Here is a 15,027-nt window from a genome sequence, read left to right on the forward strand (position 1 = left end):
CCTGTTATAGTGACTAAGGCCTCAGTTTAAGAGCTGCTGTTGCCCACATTCAGGTGAGTTTTTGCTCCTCAGTTAAATCTTTTGGGACATGCTCAAATGTGTGATTCCGAATCCAGTCACATTAAGAATGATTACTAATTAGCCACTTTATTATGGATGCATTGTTTTCCAAGACAGTGTTTCCTGGCTGTCCTGGAACTTGCTTTGTAGACCAGGCTGGCCTAGAACTCACTGAGATCTGCCTGCCTCTGCCTCCCAAGTGCTGGGATTAAAGGTGTGTGCCACCACTGGACTGTTTTTCAGTTTTAAAACTTGCTTTGAGTCACAAAATAAATATGAGATAGATACTGAAACACTGAAGCAGCACATGACAAGAGAAACATCAGCATTCCTTATGTTCTCCTCCCCTGGAACTCGCTTCCACAGCTGCTTGTGTCTCCCCACACATCTACACAGATACACAATTTTAAAGTCTATAAAATATAACCAAATCTGCTTTCCCCTCTGTCGTCATGGCTTGATCCTCATTTAAAACACATTGTGGGGGGTCTCCCTGTGAATGCATCAATTTCCCCCACTTTCTTGTGTGCATGAAGTATCAAATTTTAAGTGATTGGTGATCATCCATCATCTGCATATTAGATTTCTGATTAAAACAAACTTCCTGAACATTGACAGGGATCAATAAAAATTAAATGTCTTTCAAACAGTGGACAGCACAACTTTATGTCATCATTAAAAGCATGATGCATATTCAGGTTTTATTTATTCAATATTTTAAATTTTTATGCAATATATTTTAATCATACTTCCCCTCCTGAACTTTTCCCAGGACCTCCCTACCTCCTTATCAATATTCTCCTACCTCCTTACCTTATTCTCTCTCTCTCCCTTTCTCAAACACACACACACACACTTGCACATGTGTGAGCCCCCCCCCCCGGAAAAAGAGGCAAAAAGACTTTTTAATAGCAGGGGAGGTAAATGAGACATTGACATTGGGAGGGTGGAGAACCAAGACATGCATTCTAACATGTTACTCTTTCTTCAGTTTTTAGATAAGCTGGGTGGTTCTGAAGAGACAGATGTTACAGATCCATTAACTGCTTCTCTAAACCAATTTTTCTGTCATTAAGGAATATTATGATAATAAATGTCTATGGTTTTATCTATCTGCATATGTTGTTTTCTGGAAAAGAAAGTCAAAGCACATATTTGCTGTGTGAGATACTTTTTCTAGATCACACACACATACACGCACACACAAAATGATAGCACCAAAGCCCAATTTAGTGAGCCCAAGTTAATTTTTATTGTGATTATGAAGAGGAGTATGGGTAAGGGGTTACTTCCAAGAGTAAGAATTCACCCCTGCGCCTAAATCAGCTGCATCACAGAAAAGCATACCTTAATAGTGATGACAATTCATGGAAGCTGCAACCCTGGACTCTCCCTGCCCAACTGATAACTAAAGTTATGGATTCAAGAATGTCCTCTCAGTAGTTTTCCTGGATGTATTCTTCTCCTTAGCAGTTATTTAATCCTTGATAAAGCTGTTAAAGGACATTAAAAAACCTCGCAAGTTTTCACTTTCCTGGACATGTGACATTTTGTTTACCTTCAGAGTCTTATGAGCCTTTCCTTCCTCCTGGAGGGACTGTCTGAGGAAAGCACTGTACAGCAAAATGGGTGATTTATAAAGTCACAGCAGTCAATGGTGCCCCTCAGTAACAGTGGGACATACAAATACAAATTGATACAAGTCATCAAGAAGACTAAAGCAAAATGAAACAAACAAACCAAAGGATGGGGAAAAGGGAAAATAGAAATAGGAAGAAGCAGGGTGTTTAGATGGCTCAGTGGGTAAAATGTATGTTGGGCAGGTATGAGAACCTGTTTGGATACCAGTACCCACATAAAAAACAGGCTTGCAGGACATGCTTGCAACCTCAGTACTGCTTGGGTGTGGGAATGGAAGCAACAGATACCAGTGGCTTACTGTCCAGTCAGCCTAGCTATAATGGTGAGTTTCAAGTTCAGTGAGAGACCCTGCTGCTGTGGATATTGCTCTATATAAATAAAACACTGATGGCCAGTGACCAGGCAGGAAGTAGGTTGCCAGGCAGAAAGTAGGTGGCACAAGGAGAGAGGAGAATTCTGGGAAGCGGAAGGCTGAGGAGGGAGACACTGCAGCCACCACCAGGACAAGCAACATGTAAAGACACCGGTAAGCCACCAGCCATGTGGCAAGGTATAGATTTATAGAAATGGGTTAATTTAAGATAAAAGAACAGTTAGCAAAAAGCCTGCCATGGCCATACAGTTTGTAAACAATATAAGTCTCTGTGTTTACTTGGTTGGGTCTGAGGGGCTGTGGGACTGGTGGGTGACAAAGATTTGTCCTGACTGTGGGCAAGGCAGGAAAACTCTAGCTACACCCTGCCTCAAAAACAAATTGGAGAGCAATAACAAGAAATATTCAAAGTTGAAATCTGGCATTCACACATGCATGCAAACTCAAGTGCACTCCCTCCCCATGAACATGCATGCATATAGCACACACACACACACACACACACACACACACACACACGCACAAACACAGGGGCAAGAAATTGAGACACATCTATCTCAATACATGCATAAAACACAAGAGGTGGGAAGCAATAAGTCGTTATAATACCTCCAAAAGTTCTCAGCTCCTTACTCAGTTCTGGAAACCAAAGATAATAAAGACTAAAATACAAGATAAAGACAGCAACTACTCCAGGGCAGGCTGCATGTTCCAGAGTAGTTGACCAACATATAATAGACTCCACAATTTTTTTTTGTGTGTGTATGTGTGTGCATGCTTTTATTTGGTTAAAGTTTATTGTTTGTTTTTCCTTTTCCTTTTTGGGTGTTGTTTTATTTTGTTTTCTTGATTTTAGTCAATATATATATATATATATATATATATATATATATATATATATATATATATTATTTTGAGAAGGAACTTAAAGTTGAGTGGATAGGGAAGGGGAGAGGATCTGGAAGAAGTTGGGGGAGGGGTAAAATATAATCAAATGTATTTAAATTAAAAAATTATTTAAATAGTAAGAAACATAACAAGAAAGTTGTAGAATAAAATATTATATGTGTGAGTCATGGGAGAAATTTTAAAGCACAGAAACCCAATTGGCTGAAAGAAGATGGAAGTGAGACTAGGAAGAAGTGGGGACAGGGAAAGTGGATCCTAACAATTTGTTAAGAGGAAGATTCTCTGGTGAACTACTGCACAGAGGGGATAGGGGTGTACTGTGTATCCAAAAAAGCAACAAGAAAGCCTGTAGAATTGTTCATCATAGAGAAACACCACATATCTGAAGAGATGGATATGTTTGAATTGGTTTAAACGGTACAAGATGTATGCATGTATGGACTCATCAGATGGTATCCCACAAGTGTGTACAATCATCATGTTTATGTGTCATTTAAAAATAAATTAACAAAACAAGATCAAAATAAAAAAAATAAAAGGATCAGTGATCATACAGAGGACTCAAACTGATAGATGAAATAAGAAGTCAATTTTGGGTTTAGATGAGAAAGTTAACAATGTGGATGAAATGGCCAAATCTTTAGAGGAAACATCCAGTAATACAAAGTTATGACTAAACAAAGAAATTGAGCCCAGAATAGAAGCAAATAGAAATACTACAAATAAAAGAGTCAGTCAGTTCAATAAAAAGCACAGCAGTAAGCATCAGAAGTGGACAAGGGCAAGGAAATGAAGGAATTTGGATTATAAAAGAGAGGACAAGTTGAGAACATATTGAATTCCTACAGCCTGGCATATCTATACTATTCTATATCTGTATCTGTAACTTCTGAACTGGTTGAGGGTGTTAGTTGAAGCAACAGATTCTGGTGGCTTGCTGGGTATCCAGCCTAGCTATAATGATGAGCTTCATGTTCAGTGAGAGACCCTGCCTCCATCCCCACAAATAAAATGGAGAGTAATAGTTGAAAACTTTCAAAGATGATATCTGGCATTCAAGATTGCATGCACAGCCAAGTGCACACCCCATGAACACAAATGCATATAAACACACACACACACACACACACACACACACACACACACACACACACACACCTCTGTGTGTGCATGTATACATACATACATGCATACATACATACATACATACATACAAACAGAGGAGAAGGGAGAGAATAATGAGATAAGCATGACTCAAGTTCAAGAACTTAAATATATTCAAAGACAAAACCCCAGGAACCCACAGTGCAGAAAGATGAGTACAGAAAGTCTAGCAGCATCGACAATGTATTCAGTGAGGCTGTAGTAGTTTTCTTAACCCAGTGAAAGAAACAGATTTCTAAATCCAAATACAAGAGACGTTTATGTCATAGAAAACAGGTTAATTATGCATGGATGGTTTGGATTTTGAAAATTAGACTAGTTCCACACAACAGACATGCACTTTCAAGACATACATGTTAATTGATAAGCAACGTGTAGTTTACCCACACAGTAGAATATTATTTGATCATAGAGAGATGGAAAAATGTGGGTAACTCTCCAAAGCATTAGTATGAATAAAAGAAGCCAGGCACAAACTATCACATGGTGTATGATTCCGCTGATGGGGAACATCTACAACTGTCAAATTTATAACAAAAGAAAGGTTTGTGGCTGTCAGGATCTGGGGGAAAAAGGAGGTGGGTGATTACTGCTTAGTGGGTACAGAACCTCCTTCTGTGATGCTAAAAAGTTTGGAACTTGGTGTAGGACACTGTTCAGCATTCTGATTGTATCTAAACTCAATGAGCTTAACTGTATTTCATGTGAGTTTTAGCTCCAGAAGTTTTAAGCTGTATATTTATTTCCATCAAAAAAATTAAAACATGTGACGAGAAGCTTTAGGTACCATGAGAGTTTGGATAACTTGCCTCAAACTAGAGGAACTTGATTTGAGCATTTTCAGGATTTCATTGAAGATGGAGAAATTCACAGAGTGTGGCACCATAATCTCAAGAACAGAGGACTCTCAGTGAAGAAAAATGTAAGTCAGGTGTAGGTCTGTGAAGCACCAGAATTCACCCCTTTGTGTCCTATTGAGAGCTGCTGGTAGCAAAAGTCCATGAGAGTATTCAACAGTGACAACTAGAGTTCAGAAGGTTAACCTATCAGAACTAAGGGTTGTGTCAGAAGAAACCATTTCTCAAGGCATCATGCAATTGCTGCCTTTTGAATGAACTGGCTGTCTCTTGTTGTAAACTTCTTGTGCAATAACACCTATGATTCTCCCCATTTAGCATGCATTTCCATGTTATGTGTACATGTAATCTCACGATTGCATCTCAGTCACAACTTTCCCTATACATTTGGGGTAATTGGATAACTGTCCCCAGCTGTGTTTATTTTTCATTAACAAATCTGGCCCAGGTCATTCTCCAGACAAAAGTATTTCAGCAAAGATACCTTTTTCCAAGGACAATTGCAGAGAAATAAACATTAGCTCATTTCACCCACAGACAGAGAAAATAACCACTAGCAATTAAATCCTCAACTCTTTACCTTCACTCTGGGTTATTTACACAAGACCCTAATTTAAGAGATTTACTGCTCACATTCCAGGGATGATGTTTTAGCCACTTGATAGTTGCTGAGTTAAGGCAGTTACTTCCCACTGACCCAAGGAGACTGCTGTCAAGGCCAGATAGGTGATAAGTGCCAAGCTCCTTTCTTGTGCAAATTAAGTTTTACTTCCTCCTCAACCAGGTGCTATTCCTGGATTCCCTAATTGATTTTAGCCTTTAGTTGACCCTACCAGAGACCTCCCTTTTAGTCACTCCCCTTTTGGGTTGTAATTAGAGGCTGACATTTATTACTTTATGTGTGGGTCCTTTTCACCTCTCTTTGTGACCCTGAAAACTTCAAGCCTCAACTGCTTTGTCAGTTTGTTTATATATACTGGTTCCCTCACAGCCTGGGGAGAATGGAGATGAGGATGAAGATGGAAAGAACTAGATAGACATGAGAGAACAGCAGAAGGGACTGAGAGCAGGAGGGACTGAGAGGAGCTAAGTATAAGAACAGAAAAGAAAATGTAAATGGAACTGAACTTAGAAGAATAAAGTGAATGGACTAAAGAACTCAGTGTGCTCAGATTCATTTGCTATCCCTCAGATTAGTATACTTAGCTGCTTGTAGCATCTGTTCTGGACCCTAATGGAAATCTCCTCAAGGCAGGCACTTGGGGGGAATTTGGTAGTGTACTGATGGCAGATACACTGTAATAAGCCACCCCAAGGGATTCCCTTGGGTCACAACCCCACCATGTGAGAATGAGTTGATCATCAATGTATTTTGCTCTTTACACCCACCCCAGGAAAATAAGACATCACTGTAGACAAGAAAACAGACATTTATTATCAGAATGCTCCATGACAATAAAAGAAGAATTGTATCTAGAGAAACATCTGATGGATCTGTAACTTCTGTCTCTTCAAAAATACACGTTTACCTAAAAACTGAGGTGAAAAAAACACGTTAGAATGAATGTCTCGGTCTCCCCTATTGTCCCAAGATCAATATCACGTGTGTTTCCTTCCCTCAGAAATAGTACTTTTTTCTTTCTCAGATGAGAGATCAGAATAGAATGAGTCCATGGGGCAGGACATATGGCCTAAGAAAAGTCCATGCTTCCTGATTGTAAAAACTGAATATACATTTTTTTTTATATATATAACAATATAACTTGTATGGTCCACTGTTTGAAAGACATTTAATTCATTGATCACTGTCATTCATTGATTCCTGTCAATGTTCAGGAAGTTTGTTTTAATCAGAAATCTCATATGTGGATGATGGATAATCTCCAACCACTTAAAATTTGATACTTCATGCACACAAGAAAGTGGGGGATATTGATGCATTCACAGGGAGACCCCCCACAATGTGTTTTAAATGATGATCTAGCCATGACGACAGAGGGGAAAGCAGATTTGGTTATATTTTATAGACTTTAAAATTGTGTATCTGTGTAGATGTGTGGGGAGACACAAGCAGCTGTGCAAGCGAGTTCCAGGGAAGAAGAATATAAGGAATGCTGATGTTTCTCTTGTCATGTGCTGCTTCAGCGTTTCAGTATCTGTCTCATATTTATTTTGTGACTCATAGCAAGTTTTAAAACTGAAAAACAATGAAGTGGCTAATTAGTAATCATTGTTAATGTGACTGGATTAGGAATCACCTAGGAGATACACTTTCAGGCATGTGAGAAAAGGTTTAAAATTCACCCAAATGTGGGCAACAACAGCTCTTTCTGAGGCCTAAGACAATGTAACAGGGAAAAAGGAGGAAGCCAGCTGAGTATCAGCATTTTTTTTTTATCTGACTGCAGACACAATGTAATCAGCTGTCTTATGCTTTCACCACCATGACTCCACACCATGATGGACTGTATCCCCACAGCAAAATGTAAACCAAAGTAAACCCTTCCCTCCTTTGTTGAGTTTTCTTTCCTTGGGTGTTTTGTCACAGCAACGACAAAAGCGACATGTGATTTTAATCATTAGAAAACATGGAAATGGACACCAGCATGTCAGATTATCCAATGACCCAGTACACTTGTCCTTTTGTAACTGTGTTTGTGCTCCCAAGCCAAGCTGAGGATTTTTGACCAGCACCACATAAGCCCACTGTACTCAACAGGAGACAAATTTACAGGAAATGTCTGCTGCTCCCTGACAAAGTCATAGCCAGGAGATCTAGAGCTCAGACTTCTCACCCATCAGCCTAATGCTTTGCTCCTTTCACAGCTAATAGGACATTGACCCACCTCTCCCATCATCTTACTTGTGAGGAGAACATTGCTTCCATTTTTTATCTTTGTTGTAATTGTCAGTCAATGAACACCAACTCCGATTCAAAATGTAGCCTTCCTTGGTGCATTCATAAATAGCCTTTTTTCTGAATTGGAAAGGGAAGACACATATTGGAGGATCTGCAGAGAAAGATGGATAAAGGATGCACTAAGAACACTGTCCTCAAATTAATCCCTGTAGAGAAAATAGTCAACTATTTTTTCTATCTGATTGGTTTCACATTCTGAAAATTATGCAGAGAAGATAATATCTGAACTCAATTCTTTCTGAAATCCAAAACCTCTCTCCTCTTGGGTTCTGTCATCTGATATATATCCCTATAGGACTCTCACCCAGTGCTGTGCAGTAGCGCCATCTTCCTTTGAAGTGAAAGTCAAGGGAACACCAATCAAAGTCACTGTGGGTGGAGATACAATTGAAGTGTAATTCATCACCGTAGATGAATGGAAAGACACAGTTAGCAACAGAAATTTCTGGAAAAGAGAACGATTTCAGAATACAAAATAAGCTCACATTGGAAACTGACTTTCAAATTGTTTTGTTCTTGAGGTTGGTCTCACTCTGTAACCGGGCTAGATTTCAAACTCACTCTATGGCCAACGCTGGTTATAGCTCATGTTAGTCTCTGTCTCAGCTTTCCAAGTGTTGGGATTGCAAGCTTGAGCTACCATGCATGACTCAGACTTGACTTTGGAATGTCTATTTTGGAGACAGGATAACAGTGGTTCTCTCATCACCCCCCCACACACCTGAAGCTGGTGTCTCTTCCTGCCTTTCATGCCTGTGACACAAAATATCTGCAAAATCTCCAAGGAAGCCTCATTTTGGTCCAGAGCTGGGTTCTGATTGGAGATGATGGCTTTCTCAATAACAGTCCTTTAGCAATGAGGGATCTTATTTGTCAGAGTTCACACCCTGGTTTGAGTTCTCACCATCTGTGTTGACCAGCTTTTGTCAGCTTGACAAAACTAGAGTCACCTGGGAAGAAGGAATCTCAATCAAGGATTTTCCTCTGTCAGATTGGCCTGTGTGCATATCTGTAGGGTATTTTCTTTACTAATGATTGATGTAGAAGGGCCTATGCCTTGGTGGACAATGTCATCCCTGGGAAAGTGATCCTGTTTTGTATAAGAAAGCAAGATACACAAGTAATGGAGAACAAGTGAGTTGGCAGAATTCCTCTGTGTTACTGTCCTCTGCCCATGCTTGTGTTCTCGCACCAGTTTTCCTCAATGATGGATTAGGATTGCTAAGTGTTAGCTAAATAATCCCTCTCTTCTCAAGCTGATTTTTGTATTTAATCACAGCAACCAAAAGTAATTAAAATAGAAATTGGTACAGGAGTGCGGTATTGCTTAAAATGGATTTGACTGTGTTATTCTTTTTTCCTGTTTAGTCAACACCTTTTAACATATATTAGAAAATACCTAATTATCACATCAAAAACATGGATTCAATGACATAAATGCTTAGGATGAAACAAAACAGGAATTTAGACCTCAGGTCATCTCAAGAAAGATACTGAGTAAATAGTCCTGGGAGGCAATTTAGAAATCTCTGTTAGAAACAAGTATAGAAATAACTAATGACCTTTCTAGTTCTGTTTCTAGGAATTAACATAAGGCAAACTTTCTGCAGAGAGTTTAATTCCACACAGGTGTGGGAATGCTCCATGTGGTATTCTTTTTTTAAAAAAAAAACTTATTCTTCTCTCATACATTGTATGCCAACCACAGTTTCCCCACCCTGACTGTGTTGTTTTTTGGGAAGACTGTGAAGGAGCTGTGGAGCTTTGGACTGGAAGCAGCATTCTTCCATCATTACTGCCTCTGTTCCTGTTTGAGTTCCTTCCCTGTGACTTCCTTCAATGATGGACTGTGATGGTTAAGTGTAAGCCAAATAAACCCTTTCTTTTCCAAGCTGGTTTAGGTCAGTGTTTTATCACAGCATCAGACAGTAACTAGGACATATCTGTTTTCTTCTGTTCTGAAAAAAAATATTTCCTGTTTTGCCAAAGTGATCTCTAACATCTCTCCAAGATCTCACTGCCATCCACATATTTCTTCTTCTGTTTTCCTTCTCCTTCTCCTCCTCCTTCTTCATTTTCTTCTTTTTCTTCACCTCCTCCTTCTCTTTCTCTTTCTCTTTCTCTTTCTTCTTCTCCCTCTTCCTTCTTCTCTCCCTGAGCATTTTCTTTTCCCTGTCTGTAGCAATAGTATAGCTGTGACATCTCCCAATGTATTGCTCCATGATGAAGGACTCACTTTTAACCACTAACCCAACACCATTGATTAACTACTTGCCTTCTCATGTTCTTAGAATAAGAAATAGCGTCAGGTGGGTTACGTTCTGACCACTAAAAATTCATGTTTGTAATAAGATGATTATGTTAATTACCTCAATTTAACCACCCATGGTGTGAATCTACATCTAAACATTATGTTCAACTTCCTACATATATTATTATTATTTGTCAATGAAAAAGGAAAGAACAAAGTGCAGAACCTTACATTGTCTTATTTTAGTCCCAATGGAGAAGGGAGCATTTTTCTTGAGTGACTAGGAGTTGGTTATTTAACTGGATCTTCAATATCTAATCTGTCTGCTTTGACCCAGGGGAGCCACTCATATCAGAACAATAATACAAGTAAAAGCTACATGGCAGAAAAGTGCAAGAACTTTTAAAATATCTAATGCTTTCTAAGAGGTGGAGGCTGGCATTTGAGATTCTGCCCAATAGAGTTGGTTGCTTTACCTTGTTTTGGAGGGTGTAAATGAGAGATCAATTCTGAAAGACAGAAGAAATGGACAAAGTATAAGCCATTTTCTAAAACACTGCATGCCCAGAATAACTATAAAATGCACATCAACATTCTTCAATGTCATATCAAGTTGGAGCTGCATATCTACCCAGGAAATGTCACATCAATCTATGAAAAGCCAGGAACTCCCACTTATCAGATTGAGCTCTTATTCTCCCAAATGTCTTCCTTGGTATAGGTTAGAGTCATCCACAATATTAAGTGCAATTCAGATTCTAACCACTTTTTGTTGTTCAACAGCTTTCAACTCAGAAAATATTCTCTGAAGGACAATGACATTTATTGGGGATTAGCAAAACATTGCAGTGAGATTATTGGTGTCATAGTAAAGGTTAGCCACATGTAAGGGACCAGGGGCAAGGGGGGAAAGTGAAGGCAAAAGTAAGGAGGAGTTTCAGGTAAATTTAGATTGGAATTGTCCTCAATCATTCATGATTAGGGTGGTGCTAACTCAAAATTCAAAAGACATCTGTGGGAAAATGTGATTGACAGAGCATTTCTGTATAAGTATGTATAAATCCTGTGGGTACAGATCTGGTACTGAAATTATTTCACTTGCAGGAAAATGGATCACGTAATCCCATACTCCAAAAACAAATACAGATTTTTCTTTCATATGTGGATCACACACACACACACACTATATATATATATAATGTATATATACACACACACACACATATATATACTACTTGCCTTCATATCTATATATATATTCACATCTATATAGTATATTGGTCACATTGGATCCACAATTGTGAAACAGAGGAAGATGAATGTTTGTGCTTAACTGTCTTTCTCATTTTATGCAGTCCATAACCCAAGCCAATAAATTGGTGCCATCTACTTTAAGGATGTGTCCTATTTCAAATAATCTCATCAAGAAAATTTCTCACAAGCATGACTAGAGACTAATATAATCTAGATAATCCCTCACAGATACACTCATAGTCTCGTGCTGTGGGATGGTCTATATGTCAAATTGCTCTGATTGGTCAATAAGTAAAACTGATTGGCCAGTGGCCAGGCAGGAAGTAGGCGGGACAAGGAGAGGAGAATTCTGGGAGGTGGAAGGCTGAGTGAGGGAGACACTGCCAGCTGCCACCATGACAAGCAGCATGTGAAGAAGCTGGTAAGCCACGAGCCATGGGGCAAGGTATAGATTTATGAAAATGGATTAATTTAAGATATAAGAACAGTTAGCACTAAGCCTGCCATGGCCATACAGTTTGTAAGCAATATAAGTCTCTTTGTTTACTTGGTTGGGTCTGAGCGGCTTTGAGACTGGCGGGTGACAGAGATTTGTCCTGACTGTGGGCAAGGCAGGAAAACTCTAGCTACAGTCTTGTCTCTTATGTGACTATAGATCCTGTCAAGTTGATCAGTATAATTAATCATCATTCAGATTATATATGACATGAAATTGGAAAGGAGTCTATTGAGGGGAGGAAGGAGATCTACAGAAGAGGGCAGAGGGACATTGGAGGCTAGTGATGAAAAAGGAATCAATAAAAGCAAAGGATGCATGAAACTCCATAGTGAGAATACAGGGAAAATGAAACTCTATAGAGAGTACATAGACATTTGTCATATTATATAGCTAACTTTATACTTCCCAATACTTATACATTAAAAGCATACAATATGTTTAAATGCCTTATAACTCATATCTTATACAAAATCATATTAGAGAAACTTTATAGTGAATTAAAACCATTATTTTGTAAGCTAATTATAAAACTCATAAAAAGAATACAGGTAACCAGCCTACTTCCCCATTGGATGTGAACAGTGTGAATGTGAATAATAACCTCAAAGAACTTACTCAGACTATGTGAATGTGAATAATAACCTCAGAGAACTTACTCAGACTATGATACAGCAAGACATTTTAAAGACCACTCTAGAATGTTGGGGAAGCAAGCACAGAAAGACACAATAAAATCATGTGACCATTTTCATTAAAATGAGGGAATGTCTCTTCTCAACTGAGTGTAATTTATTTTGCACTACTTTCTTTTCCCCTATACAAAATTTATTGATATGTAGTCATATGATTGGCCTCTTTATTGACAGCATTCTAACCTGGGTTATTCTTACTTCCTTTAAACCTTTGGTACCAATAAGATTCTAAATCTGATCTAAGAGCTGAATGTGTCTCAGTTGGCTGAGTGCTTGTATAGCATGCACAAAGCCCTTGGTTTCATTCCAACAACACATAAACTGAGTAGGAATGATGGCAGTTGTCTGTAATCTCATCACTCAGGAGGTAGAAGCTGGAAAATCAGGAGTTCAAGGCTACCTTCATTCATTTATAGTGAATATGAGATCTACTTGGACTGCATAAGACTTCTTTAAAACACACTACTACTACAACAAAACACTCTAACTCTTCATTAGGCGCAGAGTATCCTCATGCTCTGTATATTTCAAACTGTCATGCGTGAGAAGCCCAACTTTCTCTAGGGCTCTGCATTTCTGTGAACATAGCTTCAGGATGCTGGCCACTCTGAAGAACTCCTCTATCCTTTCTGATTAACCCTCACAACTTCACTGTAAGATGAGACCCCTTGTTCTACACTGCATTTACTTGTCTCCTGAGGTGATGCCATTGATATGCTTCAAATTTCAAGTGGCTTATAAAATGAATCAACATGAAATTTCTCCACACCAAACCTGACCCCAGTCACCCTGATATCTGCCCCACAGGCAACCCATGTCATGTGTGTTTGAAACTTACAGACACTTTCAGTGAACACTTAGCTAAGAAGGCATTAATACATTACTATAATGCAAAGAATAGCTGAGACCATATACTATTTATTTGAGACTTTGCTTCTTTAACAACAGACTTCAAAGAAATTTCTAAATCCATCCATTATAATCTTCCTCTCTCATGAAAATTTTTATTGCTGTGTGAGCACTGAGACCAAGGCTCCTTCACAGGTAAAGTCACCTGTTCTGTGCTCACTCTATCAAGGAAGGGAAGAACAACAGTTGAATCCATGGCTCTTTGCTCTCCATTTGCTAGACTGAAAAGCTATCATGGATAGTTGGTCTCCAACCTTTCTCATGTCTTACTTGCTTTGTACTCTCGACCTTCAATTCTCACCCCCTCTTTTCCACCTCACCTGCATTCAGTCTGAACATGCAGACAGCTAGCGACAACCAGCCCACAAGTTGTCTCATCACTGCCTGCAGATGGCACACCCAGGAGCAAACCTTGCTCTGACTTTATACTCTCTCTTTCTGCTCCTCCTACTCTGTCTGCTCACACACTTCCTCCACAGTGAATTCCCTTTGTCCTAAATGACTTAGAGTGATTCAACATCTGTCTTAGAGTGATCCATGGTGTCATTCTAAAAGTGTCTTTCCAAGGGAAATTTGGCTTTGTTAACACGACAGCCAATCTGAAAAGCTTTCAGTTTGTTATCTTTAATCTCTATCCTTTTCTCTTTGAGACATGGATAGTAAAGTGATAGCCATGTATTCATTTGAAATAATTGACTTTGTGCAATTACAAAATAATTCATTGCATGTGTATAGAAAACCAGGAGCTAGCAACCCAGAAGACAAAATTTATTTTCTTGTTTAATCATTGCCATTCAAGTGATTCTGGAGAGTTATTTTTGCATTTGGAGCCTAATTTGGGAGAGAAAAGTGTACTGTTTGAAGTTAATTATTTTCCACGATAGCACAGTCTTGAATCAGAACTACCGCAAACCAATATGTATATATGTATACATTTCTGGGAATGAAAGTTCCTTTCCCATACCTCTTATTCTTAGAGTGATATTTGTGGCTGGGAGTTAGCTCATCCTTGAATTATTTATATGCCTCTTTCCTGCTTTGTTGAAGAACATTCTTATAATCCTCTTTACTGTGGTCATAACTTTTCCAAGTGACAAGGCAGATATGTTCCCGAATATTCATGAAGTTACTGAAGTTATGATAAAAGTGTACATAGCAATTGAGGAGTGGTCTAAAGATTTGCTTTGTAATACATGCTAAAGGACATTTTGATCAAAGGCCAGAACATCTCACCCTCTGGAAAGACTGTGACAAGCATCAGAGAGAACCCATTATTCCTTTCTTGCTCAACTGGATATTTATTATGTCCCAAGGCTCTTGTCACTTGCACTAAAGGTAATGTTTTCCCATTGTCTTAGAACCAAGGCTAGTACTTTACCAATGATACTAGGTAGATGGAAGCAAGCTTGAAAGAGAAATTTTACTTGAGGTTAAAAAAGAAACCTATAAAGTGGCAGAGCTGAGCTTAAATCCCAAAGCTTCTATATAAATACTGCAT

The 15,027-nt window shown here is 38.7% G+C and overlaps 1 protein-coding gene across 10 annotated transcripts in view; it reads right to left on the bottom strand.

Annotated features, from left to right (window-relative positions):
- Positions 1-6,418: 6,418 nt before the first annotated feature.
- LOC107400391 (binder of sperm protein homolog 2-like) overlaps positions 6,419-15,027 on the bottom strand; it is a 33,492-nt gene continuing 24,883 nt past the window's right edge. For 8 of the 10 annotated variants that reach the window (XM_076571575.1, XM_076571574.1, XM_076571558.1 and 5 more), the window contains 4 exons: positions 10,652-10,684; positions 8,229-8,369; positions 7,868-8,015; positions 6,419-6,540 (listed from right to left, as the gene is read on the bottom strand). In XM_076571575.1, the coding sequence (XP_076427690.1) occupies positions 6,534-6,540; positions 7,868-8,015; positions 8,229-8,369; positions 10,652-10,684 (329 nt within the window). In that variant the 3' untranslated portion in view covers positions 6,419-6,533. Of the gene's footprint in view, positions 6,541-7,850; positions 8,016-8,228; positions 8,370-10,651; positions 10,685-15,027 lie in introns of all 10 variants that reach the window. The other 2 variants (XR_013051110.1, XM_076571578.1) reach the window with 2 other exon arrangements.

Source organism: Peromyscus maniculatus, chromosome 1 (genome assembly GCF_049852395.1).
Source record: "Peromyscus maniculatus bairdii isolate BWxNUB_F1_BW_parent chromosome 1, HU_Pman_BW_mat_3.1, whole genome shotgun sequence".
NCBI classification, from domain to species: domain Eukaryota; kingdom Metazoa; phylum Chordata; class Mammalia; order Rodentia; family Cricetidae; genus Peromyscus; species Peromyscus maniculatus.